The sequence below is a fragment of the Ilyonectria robusta genome (genome assembly GCF_021365365.1).
Source record: "Ilyonectria robusta strain PMI_751 chromosome Unknown BGZ61scaffold_3, whole genome shotgun sequence".
Lineage (NCBI taxonomy): Eukaryota > Fungi > Ascomycota > Sordariomycetes > Hypocreales > Nectriaceae > Ilyonectria > Ilyonectria robusta.
The window spans coordinates 1,755,686-1,777,115 of NW_025764437.1; the positions used below are offsets into that span (position 1 = coordinate 1,755,686).

A 21,430-nucleotide genomic window follows, 5' to 3' on the forward strand; every position below is an offset into this window, starting at 1 on the left:
AGCGGCTCAAACATGTGACCGGCAGTGACTCCCCTACTCAATCCCCTAAGCCCTAACTCTTACTATGCCCTCGATCATTCCTCTCTTCTCCCTTCATTTCTTCCCCTCTCCGCATATCCTTGTCCTTTCAGGACCAATTCTGGGCATTTTACGTTCGGAATTTCATCCACGTGCTCAAGTCTCTCAACCACAATCATCCCGTGGCATTCCCAACAACACCACTCATCATGGCAAAGAGGAATGATAAGGCTAAAGCGGCAGCTAATCCGATCAATAGGCCTGGAGAGATCCAGAAAGGCAACATGGCGGGCTACTACCAACTTCCCCAGCCCCGCGCCGATCATGGTACGTCCATCTCCCTACCCTTGAGTACTTTATTGCTAACTGTAGCCAAGACTACCGGGTGTATGATGCGCAACTTTCCGCACAGCGTATCGAAGTTTTGGGTTACCACTACAAGGTCTCATCGAAAAGCTCTCGACAGATCGAAAAGGAGTGGATTCGGACTAAGAACCGATTAACGAACCGCCCTACCAGAGACCAGTATATGGACGGTGATCGCCGTGCCAATATTGGCATGTACACCGATAGCAACGTTTTACTCACGGTAAGATGAGCACCCGTTTTGTTGCGTCTAGTCAACCTCGACTGACATCCACAGCATGCCAACGACGGAGCCAGTCTCGCTCCAGAAAACCTACCCGATAACATTCGCGGGACTTTTTTTGGTTGGATGCCTTACGGAAAGACCATCGGTGAAATGCTAGCAATTGATGGATTCAAAACTCTGGAATCCTTTGCTGCCGCCGACCCCCAAGGCTGGGCTGCAATGTCAAACTCGGTGGTTGGTCATCCGTTCAAGTCAAATGACAAGCAACTGACGTCAGATCACAGACGATTCACAATTTTTCTGCTCAAGACTTCCATGGTGCTGCCGATGGAGTCGCTTTTCTGGCTCTTAACCCAGAATACTCTGTCCACAGTATCGGGAGCGGGACTCTAGCAGCCGGGACTTGTGAGAAGCTGGCCAAAGCCAGAATCGTGAAGATCATCACACAAATCTACAACCAATGTGGACCAACCGAGCCATTTTGGGTTACGGACCTCGCGGGTGTCACCAACACCAACAATATGACCGCAAATCCAATGCTTGCTATCATGCCAGCCTTCTACTCAGAGGAAGCAGTCAAGCTCGTTCGGTCACTGCCCAACGTCTTGGACCTAGAGAGATCGATGGCAACTCTTCAGCCTTCTCAGCAGCTGGCGTACCGACCGTACACCCAAACGGCTCTGGACGGGCTTTTCAAGCTTTGTAAGACATTTTTTCCCTGTTGAAGCACTTAAGTTTCATGCTAACACCATTCCAGTGTGTTCTCTAAACGACAGGAAGGACAAGATCCAAGTTCTCCATTTTGTCAACATCCCTCTCCTTGACAGGAGAATGGTTGCCATCATCTTACGGGCATGCCCAAAAGTCACTATGATTGGCATCTACGACTGTCCACTCATCCATTTTGGAGACGTGATCTGTTTGCTAGATCTGATCAACGAGATCAACATCGTTCGCGAGGCCGAGAACGAGTATCCGATCAGTAAATTTGATTTTTTCCCTCATTTCAACCAGGGAATGCCCTACGCTCACCCCGCAGCGGAAACGTATGGCATTACTTGGTCAGGGATGACCACTGAGTTCGCCCACCGAGGTATCTTCCGAATTCTTTTGGAAGCTTACATCAAGGCACGCTCGATGGGTATCGAGCTGCTTTTTGAAGAAGACAAGGCCTTCCGGCAGTATCTTTCTCAACTCCCACTGCTTCCGCTCGCAGTGGAACGATTTTTTACTGGCCTCGAACGCCATCGTGAAGCGGGATTTGTGTATCATGGCATTGACTTCAGCGATTATGACGCCGACTTCATCGCCCGCGCCCGCCTCGCCAAGTGGGAGGCCCATGAGGGCATGTACGATGCTCTCAAAGCAGTTCGTCTTGGCGTTGAGAACATCTGCCACGACTGGCCGTATTGGTACGGCCATGTGATGGGAGCAAACCTTGTGTTCTGTTCTTCTTGTGGCCATGAAATGGTCGAGGAATTCTTTCTTGAAGCATCACGGGTAGCCCGACCTTATACCAGGGTGTGCGCAGGCTGCCTGCTACGCAAAAAGATGGACGAGGAAGTGAACCATCAGAGGCAAGATGTCTTGCGCACATTGACTATCCTTTTCGAGGCCTGGAACGGATATGAGTTCAACAGGGACGCACCCTTACGATATGGCCTTGACGCTATGTTTAGGCTCAAGTCGACAAGGACTGTTCGAACGTCGGGGCCACTGATGTACGTCAATGTAAATGGGCACATCGCCCAGCCGCATCACATCCACGCTTTGATACGCGACAACAAGATCCACAAGGACTCCGTACAGAATCTTCCAACCTTGGAAGGCCTGCTTCATGCCAACACTGAAGGGCTGAGGACAAGAGCCATGCACCACGCTATGGTGGTAGACGTGGAACGTGTCACAATCCAGCTTCTTGGTAACAGCTACCAAGGTGAACAAGACGGAATTCGCCGATATGGGGCGACTCGAGTAGATCGGGCCCGACCCAACCATGACGACGAAGGTCAGAGATCACCCCGCGGGGTAAACCCTTTTGGCTTTGATATCGCCAGCATCATCTTCAGCGCAGCATCGGCCATGTGCTTCTGAGGGCCATGTGTCCATGGCTAGCAGCCTCCCACGCAAGTAGAATCGGCGCGAGCGACCTCTTTGAGGTTTTCGTAGCCTTTTCTTACTTAGAGGGTGCAATCACGGAAACAAGCTCTTGGAAGTTTGAAAGACGACACGATCCCCAGCTCAGCAACAATACTGGTAACGGGAAACAAACATCCAAAGGTTTAGTGACGCACATTACTGTAAGAGTACTAATGATTCTGGTTACGGAAGAGATTTCTCGTTTAGCTGAGGGAGACAAATGGGAAACCGAAGTCGAGAAACTCAAGTCGAGAAACTCAAGTCGAGAAATGGGAAAGGAAATGGCAGTTGCGTTCCATACACCGAATCGCTTTTGAAGTATGAGGGAAGGGATTTGATTAGTGAGAGAGAACAAGACTGCCGTGTTTGAGTCCAGGAAATACCAGGAATCAGGGTTCAGGGAGATGAGAGAAAATTTGAGTTGAGACTACAGTCGAAATCAATGAAGCTTTTCATTACAGTGCTTTCTCAGTGACATGGAGAACCCCCGTTGGGTTGTGGTGGGCCAGACACTGGGAAGTTGTCGTTATCGCACGTGACTTGGCGATGGATGGTCTGGCCTGGCCCAAGCAAACCTCACCACCGACAGCAGAATCTTGGCTCGAACATTGCAACACCAAAACCACCATGGCGTCTCTCCTACGCACCCTCTCGCTTTCCGTGAGGACACTGAGGCCGAGCAATGCCCTTGGGGCATTTGCGATCCGGAATCCTTCGTCAATGATGGGCGCAGTGCCCTCGCTCTTCGCCAACACCAGCGCCGCCGCTGCGCCGACAGCCTTGATGCAACAGACTCGAGGGATGAAGGTCCACAGCTCGGTGAAAAAGCGCTGCGAACACTGCAAGGTAATTTGACACCCGGTTCAAATAGTTGGCCGTCGAGGCCCTGCCCATTCGCCGTTTGCGGCTGGCACACGAAGTGGCAGCTAACATGAGTTTGTTTCCCAGGTCGTTCGACGAAAGGCCGGCAAGCGACACAACGGATACTTGTATATTATCTGCAAGGCGAACCCTCGACACAAACAGCGTCAAAGTTAAGCAGACGTCGGGGCCGATGAGGCATCATGGCTGGGAATTGTACGATACGGGGGACACACAACGGCTTCGGAACGAGCGTCCATACAGCGACCAATATGTCCCGACGCATGCCCGCAGGTGGAAGACAATTTCTTGGACGGAAGAAGAGGACTTGTTGCGTCCGGAGAATTGGAGGTTGGGGCGGTGACCCAGCAATGGGGACGCCCATCATGTACAACTATTATGCTACATACCATCGACATACCTCTCCATCCCCTCCCATTCAGTCTTACCCGTCGACAGCAGATACCTGACGTGAGCCTTTTCCTGCAGAGTCAGCCTTAAATAGCCCACACGCTGGTCGCCATTGGGGGCCGCTGTAGCCGGGGTGCAGAGAACATACCGAATCCGTCACGCCACGGTGCCTCTCGAACTCATCGCGGGCGTACCTGCGAGATTCTGCCTTTGTTGTAGGATCGCCAATGCGCTTGGTGCCACGTAAAATAGTGCGGTAGAGCGACAGGACCTTAGAGCGTTGTAGAAACTAGGGCATCGCATTAGCGAAGTTCATCCCTCAGTGCAATGATTGGCAGATGGAGAGTGAGGCATCAACCACCACACATACCTGGTCGAGACTCATGGCAGCATTGAGGCGGGAACCGGCTCTGCGGGTGGCATAGCCACGGCTCAATGAGAGCAGGCGGACGCTGGACACCATCCCACCAAGAGCTTCCTCATTGGACGGAGGGACAAGTTCATTGAAATACGGATTCGCGTCACGGCTTGTCTGCTGGAGGCATCAAAAGTTCGAGTCTCTGCGGCAGAGCCTCGGTTAAATGCTAGACCCGCGTTGGTGTCCGTCGCGGGAAGGAGGTGGGGCGTCCATGACGGTGTATTGTGTGGTGTCGATCCTCAAAGTGCAGGGCGTACTGCCAAACGTCTATTTTCTCCTCCTCCAATTACAAAATCCCACAACATCCGCACAATGACGGAATCAATTGGCACAGTGTCACCTGTGCCTGAACCGACACCCGGTCCAGAGGGAAGAGAGAAGACGCGCGGCGGGAGACAACAGCGACAGAAGCCTGTGAACCCAATCGAGACGGCCAACAAAACACTAGACGCGGACTTTGTCACAGAATACATCAAGCCAAGGTTAGATCAGAGGCGCCCAAAAAAAGAAAACATTCTGGGGATGAGAAAACTCTGACGCCTTAAACTCACACAGCAGCAGCTGGCCGAAATGGACGCATCCTCGCAAAGAGGCAGTGTACACGCTGAGCTTATCTAGACCCGGCGACCTGTGCGACGACGAGTTGGACGCTTGCTTCAACCTAGTCGATGAGACCAGTGGTGCGGACTACCGGAGCTCGTCGTTTGGGTGGCATGTGGCTGTGAAAAAGAAGGAGATGCGATCGCCGGATCTGCGGTACATCCTGGTCAAGGACGCAGACGGCGCCGTCCAGGGCTTCACATCCATGATGCCAACGTTCGAAAATCATGAGCCTGTGGTGTACTGCTACGAGATCCATTTGAAGCCGGAGCTGCAAGGGTGAGTTGAGCTGGACATTCCTCCCAACAAGCCTCACTATCATCCCACCCAACCATACCGTCAGCTTGTGCCAAGTACCGACGCAGGCCAAGCAAGCCAGACGAGGCTGTGGGTAACGAGCGATGGGGAAAACGCATGTGATAAGTCAACGTGTGCTAAATGGTTACGAACGTCGCAGGACCGGCCTTGGCACCCAACTCATGGGGTATCTCATGGAGGTTGCAGAAAACATTCCAACGGTGGAGAAGGTGATGCTCACCTGTTTTGCGAGCAACATGAGCGGGCTGAAATTCTACGAGAAGCTGGGGTTCGACAAGGATGACTACTCGCCGAGGGAGAGAAAGCTACGTGGAGGCAAGACAATTGTGCCCGACTATGTGATTCTGAGTCGACGCACGGCGACGGGTAACGCTGCCGATCCTCGTCGCCGTCGTCGACATTAATCAACGTGCAGTATCGATGAGCGTGCGCGTTCTTGTGATGAACGGACGGCGATAAGCTCCCAAGAGCAGGCCCAAAGGACCTTTGGCCAGTGTTCTGACCCTGATCCATGCTGGGTGGGATACACATGGGCATGATGCACGGCAATCACCAGCGGTCAGCAGCAAGGCCACGGCTGTCAGCAGGCGGACTTGGATCTTCTCGCACTGGGGATGGTATTTCTGGAGGCGTTTGGGGCTGGCCAGACGCAAGTCGACGTGTCAGCCTTGGGAATCCTGGATCCGACCTGGCCCACAATCCTAATTTAAACTCACCCAAGCCGGTAAGGTTCCGTCCGGGCATTTCCAAGCCAGTCGATGTCTCGAATTGGGCTCACGGCCCTCGGCACCTCAGCTGGCGGACAAGCTTTGCAGTGATGATAGTATGCGTCAACCCAACAGTGCCTGCGTGGGCCCAGCGAGACAGGGCGCGGTGCGCAGCCCCGTCAGTGCGAGCATCCGGAGATCGAAACGAGACACATCCTTCGGAAGCACAGGCGAATCATCAAACGGCGCCGTACAGCAGACATCCAACGTCTCCACTACCACCAGGTCAGCCCTAGGGCGCTAGCATGCCTTAGCATTGTTAGCAGCCCATGGCTGAACCTCCTGTGTCTATCCTACGCCCTGATCCCCGGCACTCGCGCCGTGCACTGCCCGCCTGGGCTGGACGATGAAGCTCACAGCACGCCAAGCATGGACGCCACAGGAGGAGCTGCTGCAAGACCCCCTGGGATATCCCGACACGAGGGAGGCGTCAGGGTAAGACGGCTCGAGCTTGACTCCGTAAGCGACCCTGTCGCTTGACAGTAAAATGAACGGCTTGGCCTGCCTGGCCTGCCTGGTGTTACCTATATCCGTCACCGTCGGTACCTAGCCCCCAATCCCAGCTAGACTGAAGTTCTTTTCTTAAATCCCATAAGGCGCGTGTGAATCCACCTCGATCTCGCACTCTCTCACTCCTCCCTCATCTGTCTGTCGCGTCACTGTTTCTTCTTGGCTCGCTCGAATCGCCTCAAAGTCGACTCTCGTTTACGCTTCCAATCCATCAACCTCTCCAACCCATCACAATGGCTCAACAGCAACCCAATGTCCAGAACCAGGAGTGGTCCAATGGCCTCTGCAGCTGTGGTCCTTGCGATACGTGCTTGCTCGGCACCTTTCTTCCCTGCATCTGTGAGTTTGCCTCCTGAACTGGATCTCGGCCTCGACCTGGAGCCCAATCTCCCACGCCGGCCAGAGAACGAAGCACAGCCGGCCACACACGAGAAACTAATACGGCTTGCCACAGTGCTCGGACAGACCTCGGACCGCATGCGTGACCCCACCATGCAGACTGCCGACAACTTCAACAGCGATTGTATGATCTTCTGCGGTATCCAGTGTGTCACCGGCTGCGGTTGGATGTAAGTGCCGACTACCTTGGCTTTCCAAGGTGGACCTCGTCTGACTTGTTACAATAGCTACGCCATGATGAAGCGTGGAGAGATCCGTGAGCGATACGGTATCAAGGGCAGCGGCATGGGAGACTGCTGCGCCAGCTACTGGTGCGGCTGCTGTGCTCTCATCCAGCAGGACAAAGAGGTCAAGGCTCGCGTCGCCGCGGGTCCCATCACTCAGGGATACCAGGGCCAGAAGGAGGGCATGCACATGCCTCCCGCTCAGCAGCAGCAGCAGATGCCTCCCCAGCAGATGTCTCCCCAGCCTATGTCTCCCCAGCCTACCTACCACCAGGCTCCCGAGGGATCATTCCCCCCGCAGCAGCCCGTCTACGACCCTAACCAGCCCCAGGCCAAGTACTAAGTGACCGAGTATGAAGCTGAGGTGAAGGGCGAATGCAGACGAATTGTGGCGATAACACAACACGAGACATCGCATGGAAAGAAAAGGCAGGCCGGTGGAAACACGCGGTACGGGAATTGACGCGCTGGATGGGTACGCATTCTGGATTATACCCCCATTGACTTGATATTGTCATGTTTCTTTTGTTCATTTCTATTTTATTTTACTCTGCCTGGGCTGGTTTGCAATGCGCCTGTCTGTATGGGTGTATGAATGCTGGTCCTTCGATAATTTCGGGGACCATCCCCAAGGAGTGGAGAAATCGGTGACCTGAAAAAGAGAAGCAATAAAGAAATTGGTGTCGGATTGAGATCGCTCCGAAAGAATAAATCTATGCATAATCATCACACTCATTACCCTCGCGCTCTTGGCGCTCCACCCTGTGAGGCCCGTGGTGCAACACCGTCTACAGCTTTCAATGCCGATCCCCGGCGACCCGGGGAAGATGATCTGACGCGAGGACCTTGATAACAGGGAGTCAGGAGATTGTTTCACAGGCGCGTTTTCAAGGGAGATTGAGCTTTTCGGCGTTCCAGACACAAACGGGGAGCAAATATTTGCTTCGCTGAGACGTGTTCCCAAGGTCGCATTGTCGTTGGTGCGTTGCGGATTGGAATCCTCGCTGGATTTTATTTCACTTACACACCGGAATGTCGGCGTTTGACCCCCTGTCACAGTGTTCCGTTGCTATTTGCACGCTACAGGGGTTTCTTTTCACTCCCGCTCCCCGCGTTCTTGTGCGCAATTTGCAGTGGGACGATCGAGCCCCGAGGCTCACAGCAAAATCGCAACAATTTGACATGAACTGGCAGCACTTCAGGAAAATTCGACATAGATTCAATCATGCCCGTTAGGCTGTAAATTTCAAAAACGCCGTACCGCACTTCTAGTGGTGGTTCGTCAAAACGCCTATTCAGATCTATGGTTGTCGAGTCATCTTCCGTAGTGCTCAGTAACCCATATCCAATGCACAAGGCTCTACCCAATCATTCCAACAACTCCTTAATGCAAAACCCAATATCCCCTCATCATCGTTTTTTGTCCATCCGTGTCTCTTCAAATACGTTATAAATCATTAAGCGTAAAGCTTCTTCTCATAAGACTCCATGTTGACGTTGCCCTCCAGCTGGGCGCTGGCGGTTCGGAGCTCGAAGCGCAGGTTACCCGCCTCGGCTTCCTCGTGCATCTCAAACAGGCCGCGCATGCCGCTGTCCTGAAGAGAGTGCTTGAGACCAGCAGCAAGGTAGGGGAGGAACTTGTTGATTGATCTGGGATCCATGTTAGCAAGTTGACAGAGTGTTCACACGATTAGAGACTCACCCTCGGTGCGCGACGGCACCAGAGACACCCTGAGCCACCAGGACGCTGTCACCCTCAGAGAAGTAACGAGCGGTACCAGCGTTGCTCTTTTGGCTGTCCTTGCCACCACCACCAGCCTTCTTGTCCTGCATGGCGTCAATGCTGCCCATGCCTCGGTAGGCCTTGACCAGCTTGCCCTCACGCGAGACGAAGGAGGTGCCGGGGGACTCAGTGGTACCAGCAAGGAGACCACCCATCATGACGGTGGAGGCGCCAAGGGCAAGACCCTTGACAATGTGGCCAACGTTCTGGACACCACCGTCGGCGATGCAAGGAACGCCGAAGCGAGCAGCGAAGCGGCTGACGCTGTAAACAGCGGCGGCCTGGGGACGGCCAACAGCCATGACCTCCTGAGTGATGCAGGCAGAGCCACTGCCCATACCAATTCGGAGACCATCGACGCCAGCGGCGATCAGGGAGGCGGCCTGCTCTCGAGTAACGACGTTTCCGCCGATGACATCGAGGCCAGGGAGCTCAGCCTTGATCCACTTGATCATCTCAATCTGGTACATGCTGTTACCCTGGGAGCTGTCCAGGATGACAATGTCCAGACCAGCATCAACCAGCTGCTTCAGGCGAAGCTTGTCCTCGGGGCGGGTGCCAATGGCAGCGGCGCAGAGAAGCTGTTTGCTATCGGGGAGCTTGGAGGCGAAGGGGAAGTGCTGGTTCTTGGTCAAGTCGGAGCGGGAGATCATCGAGACGAGGTTGAAGTCCTTGTCAACGATGGGAAGCTTGCCCTTCTTCGACTTGGCGAGAATCTTGTTGGCCTCGACGAGGGTGACGCCGTCGACGGCAGTGACAAGGTCGGTAACCATGACTTTGGCGACGGTCTGGTCGTGGTCCTCCTCGAACTGGAGGTCTCGGTTGGTAACGATACCCAGGAGCTTGGAGCCCAGCTTGCCATCCTCTGTATTTTTCAGTTAGTCCAAGATCTGGTGCGGGGTGATTGAACTGAAAAAAATGGATTTGTAAGGATGGAGTCATAGTAAAAAAAGTCCTCATGACGATCGTCTATACAGTGGAACGAAAGTTATATAAAATAGGTTTATAATCATGCAACCGCAGCCAACAATGGCAAGGAAATGTGTAGTTGTGCTCGTTTTGGTACTGACCTGTGACGGGGAAACCGCCGAAACCCCACTTCTCCTTGAGAAGCTTCGCATCGCCGACGGTGGTGTTGCGGTCAATGACAATGGGGTCGAGGATGAACCCGTTCTCGTATCGCTTGACCTTGCGGACCATGTCGGCCTGGGCCTCGGGGGAGCAGTTGTGGTGGATAACTCCCAGACCGCCCTGCAGAGCCATGTGGATGGCCATCTCGTGCTCAGTGACAGTGTCCATGGGCGACGAGACGAAGGGGGTCTTGAGGGTGATGCGCTTTGTGATGGGGGCATCAAGCGTCACCTCCGAGGCCGCAAAGCCGATGTAGCCGGGCAGCAGCAGGAAGTCATTGTAGGTCAGACCGCCGTGCTTGGTCGTGTCCATGAGCTCGTGGAGGTCGAGGCCATCCTTGGTCTTGTACTCGTTCAGCACGTCGAGAGCCGTGGTGTGGTCGAGGACCTTGGTGTTGCTACCGGAGGCGGACATGTTGGCGGTACGAGGAGAACAGGTGAGGTCGAAGACGGAACGAGTCGATAGAGCAAGCTATGGCCTTGAACCGACTGTAAAAATTGATAGTACGCTTCTTCCCGTAAGAAAGAAAAGAGAAGGGAATGGTCGTGACCCTCCGAAAACTTTTTTATACGCTGGACCCTGGCGCTCGCCACGCGTGAGCCGGTGCGAAGTGTGCGGGGCAGCTCTTGCCTGCAGCGAACAGCTGCCGTCTGTGTGGGTGGGGCGCCCTCCTTGCTGCAATTTTTTTTTTCTTCGTTCCCCCTCCCACCGACATATTTCCGCATGTCTTACCCTAGAGCCCGGTAGACTACTCGCACCAATGACAATCATTTCTCTGTTTCTTCTGCTGATGGATTGGAGTAGAACTGACTTGCTTTCGGACAATCCAACTAATCCGTAACTTAGTCTGACGGTCGAGATTAGGCAATGATCATGGGTGTATCGCAGACTAAACTAAAAATGGTCGACAATAGGTATCCGTATTTGATGTGACTAGGTGTCAGCATCACATCTTCACTACTATTCCTAACCCACCGCAGCCATTTTAGAAGAGTCGACTAGAATGTTCCCAAGAGACTGGTCAAGTGCTGAAATACACCTTGACTTCAATCTGATTGCTCCACCTGCTCTCCAGCTCCATCTCCTGCCACGCTGTGCCAAGGTCAATCTCCACGACATGGTCGTCAGCCTTTGAGATGGTTACAGTATGTGCAGGGATAGGCTTCTCCTGGATGGTGACCAAGAAGTCTCCTTCTATTGTCATCGATGGTAACGCTGACACATAGACACCTGCCGACAGCTCATTAATGAACACAGTCAATTAGACAGCACCCCGAAGAAGGTCACTTACCTAGGGTGCCAAATGCTTTGATCCAGGTATCAATCACTACTCGGCCATTCTCGAGTTGTTTTATGTTATTCATAAAAATGGCGGCTGGACCAGCCATCTTGCCCAAAAGGCCCATGTTCGAGGTCAGGATAGTGCCGTGCTTTTTGCTGGGCAGGCTCGTAAGGGGGAACGCGCAGAATATCTCATAGCCCCGAACCGGAAGCGACCCAGTCATCAAAGAACCAGGGGCGTCGATCTTGACTGGTCGCGATACCTTGCCTGTAGTGTGGGCTCGAACCACATACTCAATCGATATATCAGTACCGGGGAAGCTGGACAAAGGAATAATCTCGGTCAATGGGCGTGCCGAGATGTTGAAAATAGCCAAGATTGGGTTCCCAGTTTGCGAGGCACCTGTCACCATCAGCCAAGCTCTGCTGCCCAAACGCGGTTGGAAGAGCTCTCACCATGATAACTTCCCACCTTCAAGAGCGAGTCATCATCATACCCCATGTAAGGATAAACCGTTTTACCCAAAACACTCGGCCTGAAAATCACCGTCTTCCCTCTTGGAGTGAGACCAGTCATCTGCCCAATCAGATCCATATCGTGCTTGCCTGGAACATCCGTGATGTAGATTGGCCCTCCGCTGACACATCTGGCCGCAGCATGGAATCCGGAATATTCATGCACAGTCTGGAACATATCCCAGTCAGGGAGTACGTTCAAGTGTCCCATGAATATGCTGTTGTGCGCATTTGTCCACACATGCCAGGGATGAGATGAGGGAATCTCTGGAAAGAAGTCATCCGAGTTACGAACTAGAATTGCAGGCCGGTTCGTCGGCATTTGAGAATGAAAGAGGGCCTGCGGAATTTGCGACATGCATGAGATAGCCTTGGCGCTGAAATGTCGAAGAGTTGAGATGGTCCACGCATTAAGATACGGAATGAGGAGATCACGTCGAGCAGAAGCGCTAGTCCAAGTATCGATCATGAACTGCGCATCCGTTTTGACGGCGTCAATCCCGCAGTCTGATAGGAACCGGTAGAAATCGTTGTAGAACCTGGAAATGTCCTCTTTAGCAACGACAGTCATCTTACCGCCAAGGGGAAGATTGCGACGATCTGCATCCTCTCGATCGACCTCAATGGTCTTGTAAGTCTGGGCAATCTTGCCATCGGGGGCAAGACCACCCCAATAACCAAGCAAGGCATGCCAAACTGCAATGTGCTGGATGTGAGGGTGTTTCTCCCGGACATGGGAGATCGTGGCCTTCAGGCCATTGGGAAATGCGACAGGTTCCGCCTCGAACTCCTTCCAACCATATTGGAATTGACTAGGGCCCCTGTAGTCAATCGACTGCCAATTATCGTCGATGATGAGGCTGGAGACTTTGATATTATTCTCAGCCAACTTGTCGACGGCGTCAAATATCTTCTGATCAGTGAGTCGTTGTCCCAGTGCATTCCAGGTACCTGGTCGACGTCAGCTGGGCGAGTCCGTGAGTGAGAAAGGCGCGACGCACAGAATCCAAGCCCGTCATACCAATTCTCCATCCACTCTGCCTTGAAATCACTCGCCAGGGCCTTTAACTCTTCATCTTCATCCTGGCCAAGACTAGATTGCTTTGCCTGAGCGACCAGTGTCCTGGCGTGTTTCATAACAGCTGCGACAGCAGATTCAAAGTCATCGCCCTCGGAGACCAAGATGATGGCCTTCTCTTCCGTGAGGCCGTCATTGCGCCCCTAATTCTCTTAGTAATATTGGAGGCATGTGACGGGTGCACTTACATGCACGCAGAGGGTGCCATTCGAACCATGTCGAAAGTCTGGCAAGACATGACTGATGCCACTGACTGCTAGGAAGACGAGATTTTTGCCATGTGGACTGAGGAATGAGCACAAGATCCCATCTTTGTCTAAAGAAAACTCCGTTTTTCCATGACGAGGGGCGAGCCATGGAGACCATAAGCGTACTAGGGCAAACCATCTACAGAGCGTTAATCATGAGGAGGCCTCTAGTAAGCAGCGAGCCGCCGTGACTGATGATTGTTACGCTGTTGTGCTTACCTAGAGAATGAACCCCAGGGCGTGCCGACTGAAATGTCTTTATATGTTGAGCTGTCACCTTCGGCAGGCGGAATAGGTGCCTCGAGTGCCCAGAGAACAGCTCCAGGAGACTCGCTTGAATGAGACGAAACCGCCCATCCCTCTGAGTTGAGATCGGGAATGAGATCAGTTAGATTGCCAGATGAAATGCCAGCGGAGGGCTGAACGATCCAGCCATCATGAAGCCCTTGCTCATCGCGAATCCATCTCCACTCCTCATGCTGGCCGTGGCGAAATTTGAGAGTAAATTGTATGGATGCGTCGAAAGCAATCGAAGATGAAGAAGCGAAGTAAAACCGGGACATGGATTCTGGCAGTAACTGCAGTGTCTGCGGAGTCTGGCTGTCTTCCACGGGGAGGAGTCCGATCTCCTTCCATTCCGATCCATCTATTGAATGCCAGACACAGACTTCCCATGGCTCTGCTGCACGGGACTTGGGGATCTCAAGAATTGCGGCCAAGGAAACGTCATTGCCCTGCACTGGAGTGACCTGTCCTAGAGGCGGGTGGCTTTGGAGGGTTGCTTTCATGTCGTCGGCGACTGGAGGAGGGGCAGGCTTCTGTTTAGCGATGTAGATGGCCTGGAAGACTTCGCCGAAGTCATAGTTGTCAGACGGCATGATTGGGAACGAGGATGGAGAGTTGGATTAGAACAAGAAATGTTGGATTGAATGATGGAAATTGAAGCTATGGATAAGAAGGAGAGATGTATTTGTTTTAAAGTCTTCTGTCAACTCACAAAAGTCTTTGCAAGTGACCGGTGAACTTGGGCATTCGTCTTCGTTGGGCAACGGCAGGTGACGGAATCAAGCCAATGTGACCGTGAAGTGGAGTTTCGGTGGACCGAAAACAGGTTAGTAATAGAGGCCTCTGATTGGACGCACTCCTGGCCTTTCTCGCCCCGATTCGGAGTTGGTCGGAATGACTAAGCCCTCCGCCTCAATGCTCAGGCCGCAAATTATCTCAGTAAAGCTTCTAGCCGAGCAGCATCGAAAGATTTCATCAAACCACTCAATCCAGCGTCGACCCTCCAAACCTCCGTCATGGCGTCCCGGAGACTGGCTTTGAACCTCTCGCAGGGCCTGCGAAACCGTGCTGGCCTGTCGGCCGCCGCTCCCCTCCGACGAGGCTTTGCTACGCCCTCTACCGTCGGCAAAACTCAGACCACGACCCTTCCCAATGGATTGACCGTGAGCGCCATCTGCAGAGACCAATTGGCCTCGACATGCATCTCAGACCGGCTATCTAACTCTTGTGAACTAGGTCGCGACCGAGCACTCCCCCTTTGCGCAAACGTCGACCGTCGGTGTGTGGATTGATGCCGGATCAAGGGCCGAGACCGACGAGACCAATGGCACCGCGCACTTCCTCGAGCATCTCGCTTTCAAGGTTGGATTCCCATCAATGGATGGTGGATCACCGCTAACACCCATCCTAGGGCACCTCCAAGCGATCCCAGCAGCAATTGGAGCTCGAGATCGAGAACATGGGTGGCCACCTCAATGCCTACACCTCGGTCAGTCGGATGAAGGGATACGAGTCTGGACCAGGCTAACATAACCACAGCGCGAGAACACCGTCTACTTCGCCAAGGCCTTCAACGCTGATGTCCCCAAGAGCGTTGATATCCTCTCCGATATCCTCCAGAACTCCCTTCTCGAGGAGTCCGCCATCGAGCGCGAGCGCGACGTCATTCTTCGAGAGTCCGAGGAGGTTGAGAAGCAGGTTGAGGAGGTTGTCTTTGACCACCTTCACGCCACTGCTTTCCAGCACCAGGGCCTTGGCCGCACTATCCTTGGTCCCCGTCAGAACATCCGCGACATCACCCGAACCGAGTTGACCAACTACATCAAGAGCAACTACACTGCCGACCGCATGGTCCTTGTTGGTTCCGGTGGCATTCCCCACGAGGAGCTGGTTGGCCTCGCCGAGAAGCACTTCTCCGGTCTCCCCAGCACTGGCCCCAAGAACCACGCCTACCAGCTCTCCAAGCAGAAGGCCGACTTCTTCGGCTCTGATGTTCGCATCCGAGACGACAACATGCCCACCGCCAACATCGCTCTTGCTGTTGAGGGTGTCAGCTGGAACTCCCCCGACTACTTCACTGCCCTCGTCGCCCAGGCTATTGTCGGCAACTACGACAAGGCCCTTGGCCAGGCTCCTCACCAGGGCAGCAAGCTTAGCGGTTGGGTCCACAAGCACGATATCGCCAACAGCTTCATGAGCTTCTCTACCAGCTACAGCGACACTGGGTAAGAATATTCCTGACATTTAGTGCCAGCCACAAAAGCTAACCCAAAAATAGTCTCTGGGGTATCTACCTCGTCAGCGACAAGCCCGAGCGTGTTGATGACCTTGTGCACTTCGCCATCCGAGAATGGATGCGTCTCTGCACCAACGTCAGCGGTGCCGAGGTTGAGCGTGCCAAGGCCCAGCTCAAGGCCTCCATTCTCCTTTCTCTGGATGGTACCACTGCCGTTGCTGAGGATATTGGCCGACAGCTCATCACTACTGGCCGCCGCATGGCTCCTGGCGAGATTGAGCGCCAGATCGATGCCATTTCTGAGAAGGACATTATGGACTTTGCCAACCGAAAACTCTGGGACCGAGACATTGCCATCAGCGCCGTTGGTACCATTGAGGGTCTCTTCGATTACCAAAGACTCCGCAACACCATGAAGCCCAAGTTTTAAGGTAGAGAGGGCCAACCAGGTTTGCGAAAATCGAGACCAGGGTATAGAGTGTATGAGATACCGTTTACAGGCCTAGTGTACCATAAAGTTTCCCTTGTTCATACTAGGTAACGTGGCAGTGTGATCAGTAGAGTGTGCTCGTTCATACCGCCTATGTAATTGTTGATGCCATCGTGTTATGTAGGCCTCAATGTGATTATAGTGTTCCTTTGAGACAATTTTATCGACCCTCGATAGGTTGTGTGACTGTTTTGAAAACTATTATTCTTATCTCATAACTAGTATCATGCGTTCTTCAGTCTCTATGCATTGCTTTCGCTTTGCATGGGCCGTACTTTTGCTGTCTTCGACTTAGTTGAAGCTCTGGACGCCATCACGTTGTAAGCATGCATTGGCCATGATGGTGTGATTTGTTGCGTGAATTGTAACTGGATAGATTGAGAATTGTCCTAGGAAATGTAATGATGCACTGCAGCGTGGCAGCGTGAATTATCCGTAGTGAATATTGTGTCGTGCATATCATTTGTGCATTCACCTCTGAACTTTCTTTGCTCGCAGGCCTCGAATGTTGATCTAATTCCAATTCATTCTGCTTTCCATCCCCTAATAAATAGGCATCTATGGCCTAGAAACCCTTAATGGCCCAAACGCCAGCAACGCCGTCCAAAGAAGCACTATGCGGGGAGCCTCACAACCCCTTCTTTTTGGAGATACGGGTACCTGGATTGTTCAAAATGAGTAAAGCCTGGTGACGCGGTCGCCAACTAGCCTTCCTCCGCCATCTCCTCGTCTACATCTTCTCCAAACATATCCTCAACAGTGCCGCCTTCCACGCCATCCCCGCCGACATCCTCGGGGTTGGGGCCCTCGATTCCCTCCATGGCATCGCCTCCCTCCTCCTCTTCGTCCTCTTCATCCCAGACATCCTTCAAGCCCCAGCTGGTCCCACTAAGAACGAAGCGCTCGCTCGGTAGCCGTACACCCCATTCATTGGGTACGATCCTGGGTAGGGCGACTTTGTTCCGCTCGCGAGCCAGCTCCTGCATGTAATCTTTGCTGATGCCGCCGCCGGCGCTTCCTCCCCGAAATTGGTAGCTAAGTCGCGCTGCTATGGCCAACTTGACTGCGTTGGCAGATACAACGGCATCGCCTGGGGCGGGTGCGGTTGCACCTGAAGACGCGGATGGCTTTGCGCCAGCTTGTGTAATGTATGGGTCACCTGAGAGGTGAAGCGCGTCGCTTAGCACGGACGAAGTGTGTCGGTACGCAAAGTCGAGAAGCAGCAATGGGACCCGCTGCTCATACGCCGTGACGCCCTGGGATGTCAACAGGAGTTCGATGAGTCGGGCATCGCGTGGCCGCGGGGCTGTTGTGGAGGGCGTTGCGGGAGGGCCGTTTTGCGAGGCGGCAGTGGGCTGACTTGCTGCTGAAGTCTGAGTGTTGGGAATAGTTTGGGACGTGCCTGCCGATGAGGCTGGGATGCCATTCGTCTGAGGCTGGCTAGACGCCATATTCAATGGCGCTGTAATGCAGCAGAGGAGTTGGCGAGGCGCGAGCTTGGGAGAGTGCGAAGGTGATTAATCTAAGGTGCGCGCCTTGCCGGAGTTCGTGATCGCTGACGAGTTGTTGAAATCGTTGACTGATGCGGGTGGGTTAAATGCGCCAAGGATCTCTAGAGTATGGTGGCTCTTTGAAATAATTACAGTGAGATAATGGCTATTGAGGTTGAGAGCTTGATGCTTTGAATTCAGCCTCATGCGCAGGCTGGTAGCTTGGCGAGGCCGCGGTCGGGCAAATGTCGGAGCATTGATAATCCGAAAGTTATGTGAATATGCGCACAGACCACACCTTAAATGACTTACCCAGTCGCAGATGCTGGATTGGCAGAATTCGGAACGGCAAATAGCAGGAAGGAAGGAGGGACTCGGCCTTTCCTTGGATGGAGGGGTGACTCGCGAGGGGCAAAATGGAAGCGCCCCACCACGCCGCCGATGCAGGACTCAGCATTACCACCAACTTTTTTGTGATCACTTGGCTTTGAGTCATTGAATCTTCTCGATTGAACCAATTTAGAGCGACTCACGACGTCAATCCCACTGTATCTGTTCAAGGCCTTTCAGCATGGAGACGACCCTCCCCCTCCCGTTCTTGGTCAGCGTTGTCGGCCAGGAGGGGCAACCTGCCGCCAGCGATGGACTCACGCCCCAGGAAGTCTCCCTGCTCGGCGCTGCCTTCGTTGAAACGGCTTCTAAGGATTGGGTCCGTTTTGGCGCTAGCAGCAATGTTCACATGGACGTAACGGGTGTGACTTCGCCCGACGATGTCGCCGCCCTCCTCGACGGCGGAGTTCGAAAAGCGTTCGTGGCTGCTGAGAACCTCTCCGAATACACCGAGTTCGGCTCACGCGTTATTCCCACTGTTTCGACCCTGGATCTCTCTGCCGCCTCAGAAAACGGACTCTTGATCAAGGACTTTGACTTGTCAGCTAGCGGTGTCAGCAAATTCATCGAGGAGGCTCAAGCCAAGAAGATCAAGAACCTCTACCTCAAGCCCACACCCGGCACATCTCTCCAGGCCTTCATCGAAGTTGCTTCCAAGGCTAGAGCTATCCCAATTCTGCCCTCCGCGGGCCTGACGACCAACAAGGATGACACCCAGAGACTGCTTCTTTCCAAGGTCATTGCTTCCTACTGGAAATCTGACCGGGCGGACGGTCTTATCCCCACCGTGGTTACTGACGACGCCGGAATTGCGCTGGGTCTTGCTTACACAAGCGAAGAGAGCATCTTGGAAGCCTTGAGGACACAGACCGGCGTGTACCAGAGCCGGAAACGAGGCCTCTGGGTGAAGGGTCTTACCTCTGGGGATACCCAGGAGTTGTTGACGATTGGCCTCGATTGCGACAACGACACTCTAAAATTTGTGGTTATCCAGAAGGGCCGCTTCTGTCACCTGGAGCAGTTCGGATGCTTTGGAGAACTCACTGGAATTGCAGCACTTGAGCAAACCCTGAAGTCGAGAAAGGAGTCCGCTCCTGCTGGTTCGTATACTGCGAGACTGTTCTCCGATGAGAAGCTTCTCCGAGCGAAGATCATGGAGGAGGCCGAGGAGCTTTGTGACGGAAAGACCAAGGAGAACATTGCTTTCGAAGCAGCGGACCTGATTTACTTTGCCTTGACAAAGGCTGTTGGCGCTGGCGTTAGCCTGGCTGATATCGAGGCCAACCTGGATGCCAAGAGCCTCAAGGTTAAGAGGAGAGCGGGCAACGCAAAGGGAAAGTGGGCCGAAAAGGAGGGTATCAAGACTGCCGAGACGGCGCCCGCGAAGCCCGCCCCTGTAGAGAAGCCGGCCGAGGGTCGCATTACCATGGAGAGAATCGACGCAACCAAGACTTCCGAGGCTGAGCTCCAAGAGAAGTTGAAGCGACCCTCGCAGAAGTCGCCTGACACTATCCTGAAGATCATCAAGCCGATCATTGAAGAGGTTCGAACTGGTGGCGACAAGGCTGTTCTGTCTTACACTCACAAGTTCGAGAAGGCAACTTCTCTGACCTCCCCTGTGCTCAAGGCTCCATTCCCCAAGGAGTTGATGAACCTGGATCAGGAGACTATTGAGGCTATCGACATCTCCTTTGAGAATATTCGCAAGTTCCACGCAGCTCAGAATGAGGAGAAGACCCTCCAGGTCGAGACTATGCCTGGCGTTATATGCAGCCGCTTCTCGAGGCCTATCGAGAGAGTCGGCCTGTACATCCCCGGTGGAACGGCTGTTCTGCCTAGTACAGCTCTGATGTTGGGTGTGCCCGCTATGGTGGCTGGCTGTAAGAAGATTGTCTTGGCCTCGCCTCCACGAGCTGACGGTAGAATCACACCCGAGATCGTCTATGTTGCCCACAAGGTCGGCGCTGAGAGCATTGTTCTTGCAGGAGGCGCCCAAGCCGTTGCTGCCATGGCTTATGGCACCGAAAGCATCACCAAGGTTGACAAGATTCTGGGCCCTGGTAATCAGTTCGTCACGGCAGCCAAGATGCACGTCAGCAATGACACCAATGCTGGCGTTGGCATTGATATGCCTGCCGGCCCATCAGAAGTCCTTGTGATTGCCGACAAGGACGCCAACCCTGCCTTTGTTGCTTCGGATTTGCTCTCCCAGGCTGAGCACGGTGTTGATAGTCAGGTTATCCTCCTTGCTATCGACCTCAACGAGGAACAGCTCCAAGCTATCGAGGATGAAGTTCACAAGCAGGCCATGGCCCTGCCTCGTGTCAATATTGTTCGCGGTGCTATCGCACACTCCGTTACTGTCTTGGTCAAGGACAGGGATGAGGCGATGCGCATCAGCAACGACTATGCCCCCGAGCACCTTATTCTGCAGATCAAGGATGCTGAGAAGGTAGTGGACCAGGTGATGAATGCCGGCAGTGTCTTTGTTGGCCAGTGGACCCCTGAGAGTGTCGGAGACTACTCTGCTGGTGTCAACCATTCACTACGTAAGCTCTCCCACACCCTGGACAACCTCTCCATAACATAGCTAACTCACCGTTTTTGTAGCTACCTATGGCTTTGCCAAGCAGTACTCTGGTGTTAACCTGGGCTCTTTCCAGAAGCACATCACTAGCTCTAATCTGACAGCCGAGGGCTTGAGGAATGTCGGCAGCGCTGTCATGCAGCTGGCCAAGGTTGAGGAGCTCGAGGCTCACAGGAGGGCGGTGGAGATCCGAATCAACTACCTGAACGGACAGTAGAGAGGACAACGGGGAAAATGGCGTAGAAAAATCGAATTGTATTTTGAACAGTTTTGCAGATCTTTGGAATAGACAGAGCAATAAAGTATTCAGCGCAGAGTCTGAATCATGAATTCCTCGTGGGTTTCAGGTTGTTACAGATCGGACACGGGGACAACAACGATGCTTGAAATGAGAGGTTGCTAGAATAACTGCTTTGGATACTCTGTTGAAGAAAGCCCTCAAAGTCTGATATTTAAAGCCTGATGCTAGATGTTAATGCCTTTTCTGTCTGTATCTGTGCAGCATACCATGATCGTTACAAATGCAATGGTAATCCCAACGCCACGCTATGTGTATACCCCTGATATCATAAACACACCTCCTGTCGTCCTTCGACTTCCAACCCAACTACCCGTCTTGATGTGAGTTGTTGAATCTCAATCGGTCATCGGACATCCA

General features: G+C 53.3%; 11 protein-coding genes across 11 annotated transcripts; 7 read left to right on the plus strand and 4 right to left on the minus strand.

Moving 5' to 3' along the window:
• Positions 1–512: 512 nt before the first annotated feature.
• On the plus strand, positions 513–3,194 carry BGZ61DRAFT_382596 (uncharacterized protein). The gene is made up of 4 exons (XM_046242667.1): positions 513–607; positions 662–844; positions 895–1,312; positions 1,368–3,194. The coding sequence occupies exons 1-4, from the start codon at positions 548–550 to the stop codon at positions 2,702–2,704; spliced, it is 1,998 nt and encodes a 665-aa protein (XP_046109649.1). The 5' UTR covers positions 513–547; the 3' UTR covers positions 2,705–3,194.
• Positions 3,195–3,376: 182 nt separating this feature from the next.
• Positions 3,377–3,787, plus strand: BGZ61DRAFT_528135 (ribosomal protein L36-domain-containing protein; the record flags this gene model as incomplete). The annotated part of the gene is made up of 2 exons (XM_046253206.1): positions 3,377–3,595; positions 3,698–3,787. The coding sequence occupies 2 exons, from the start codon at positions 3,377–3,379 to the stop codon at positions 3,785–3,787; spliced, it is 309 nt and encodes a 102-aa protein (XP_046109650.1).
• Positions 3,788–4,012: 225 nt separating this feature from the next.
• Positions 4,013–4,406, minus strand: BGZ61DRAFT_528136 (uncharacterized protein; the record flags this gene model as incomplete). The annotated part of the gene is made up of 3 exons (XM_046253207.1): positions 4,013–4,093; positions 4,170–4,310; positions 4,392–4,406. The coding sequence occupies 3 exons, from the start codon at positions 4,404–4,406 to the stop codon at positions 4,013–4,015; spliced, it is 237 nt and encodes a 78-aa protein (XP_046109651.1).
• Positions 4,407–4,751: 345 nt separating this feature from the next.
• Positions 4,752–5,761, plus strand: BGZ61DRAFT_490697 (acyl-CoA N-acyltransferase; the record flags this gene model as incomplete). The annotated part of the gene is made up of 3 exons (XM_046250356.1): positions 4,752–4,921; positions 4,995–5,318; positions 5,497–5,761. 3 exons carry the CDS (start codon positions 4,752–4,754, stop codon positions 5,759–5,761), a joined length of 759 nt encoding a protein of 252 aa, XP_046109652.1.
• Positions 5,615–6,570, plus strand: BGZ61DRAFT_130916 (uncharacterized protein). The gene has a single exon (XM_046237151.1). The coding sequence runs from the start codon at positions 5,869–5,871 to the stop codon at positions 6,358–6,360; it is 492 nt and encodes a 163-aa protein (XP_046109653.1). The 5' UTR covers positions 5,615–5,868; the 3' UTR covers positions 6,361–6,570.
• A 380-nt stretch (positions 6,571–6,950) lies between these two features.
• On the plus strand, positions 6,951–7,998 carry BGZ61DRAFT_443272 (uncharacterized protein). Its single transcript, XM_046244851.1, has 2 exons — positions 6,951–6,973; positions 7,089–7,998. Exon 2 carries the CDS (start codon positions 7,268–7,270, stop codon positions 7,598–7,600), a length of 333 nt encoding a protein of 110 aa, XP_046109654.1. The 5' UTR covers positions 6,951–6,973; positions 7,089–7,267; the 3' UTR covers positions 7,601–7,998.
• Positions 7,999–8,471: 473 nt separating this feature from the next.
• On the minus strand, positions 8,472–10,763 carry BGZ61DRAFT_443275 (IMP dehydrogenase/GMP reductase). The gene is made up of 3 exons (XM_046244852.1): positions 10,111–10,763; positions 8,960–9,905; positions 8,472–8,907 (listed from the first exon to the last, which is right to left on the minus strand). Exons 1-3 carry the CDS (start codon positions 10,583–10,585, stop codon positions 8,715–8,717), a joined length of 1,614 nt encoding a protein of 537 aa, XP_046109655.1. The 5' UTR covers positions 10,586–10,763; the 3' UTR covers positions 8,472–8,714.
• BGZ61DRAFT_443276 (glycoside hydrolase superfamily) lies at positions 10,764–14,341 on the minus strand. Its single transcript, XM_046244853.1, has 6 exons — positions 13,514–14,341; positions 13,235–13,433; positions 12,970–13,189; positions 11,909–12,919; positions 11,463–11,855; positions 10,764–11,401 (listed from the first exon to the last, which is right to left on the minus strand). Exons 1-6 carry the CDS (start codon positions 14,170–14,172, stop codon positions 11,193–11,195), a joined length of 2,691 nt encoding a protein of 896 aa, XP_046109656.1. The 5' UTR covers positions 14,173–14,341; the 3' UTR covers positions 10,764–11,192.
• A 182-nt stretch (positions 14,342–14,523) lies between these two features.
• Positions 14,524–16,460, plus strand: BGZ61DRAFT_443278 (Metalloenzyme, LuxS/M16 peptidase-like protein). The gene is made up of 5 exons (XM_046244854.1): positions 14,524–14,742; positions 14,816–14,941; positions 14,991–15,068; positions 15,119–15,804; positions 15,858–16,460. Exons 1-5 carry the CDS (start codon positions 14,596–14,598, stop codon positions 16,243–16,245), a joined length of 1,425 nt encoding a protein of 474 aa, XP_046109657.1. The 5' UTR covers positions 14,524–14,595; the 3' UTR covers positions 16,246–16,460.
• Positions 16,461–16,671: 211 nt separating this feature from the next.
• On the minus strand, positions 16,672–18,142 carry BGZ61DRAFT_443280 (transcription initiation factor IID, 31kD subunit-domain-containing protein). The gene has a single exon (XM_046244855.1). The coding sequence runs from the start codon at positions 17,754–17,756 to the stop codon at positions 17,010–17,012; it is 747 nt and encodes a 248-aa protein (XP_046109658.1). The 5' UTR covers positions 17,757–18,142; the 3' UTR covers positions 16,672–17,009.
• Positions 18,143–18,366: 224 nt separating this feature from the next.
• BGZ61DRAFT_343289 (histidinol dehydrogenase-domain-containing protein) lies at positions 18,367–20,989 on the plus strand (the record flags this gene model as incomplete). The annotated part of the gene is made up of 2 exons (XM_046239584.1): positions 18,367–20,734; positions 20,796–20,989. The coding sequence occupies 2 exons, from the start codon at positions 18,367–18,369 to the stop codon at positions 20,987–20,989; spliced, it is 2,562 nt and encodes an 853-aa protein (XP_046109659.1).
• Between the last annotated feature and the right edge of the window lie 441 nt (positions 20,990–21,430).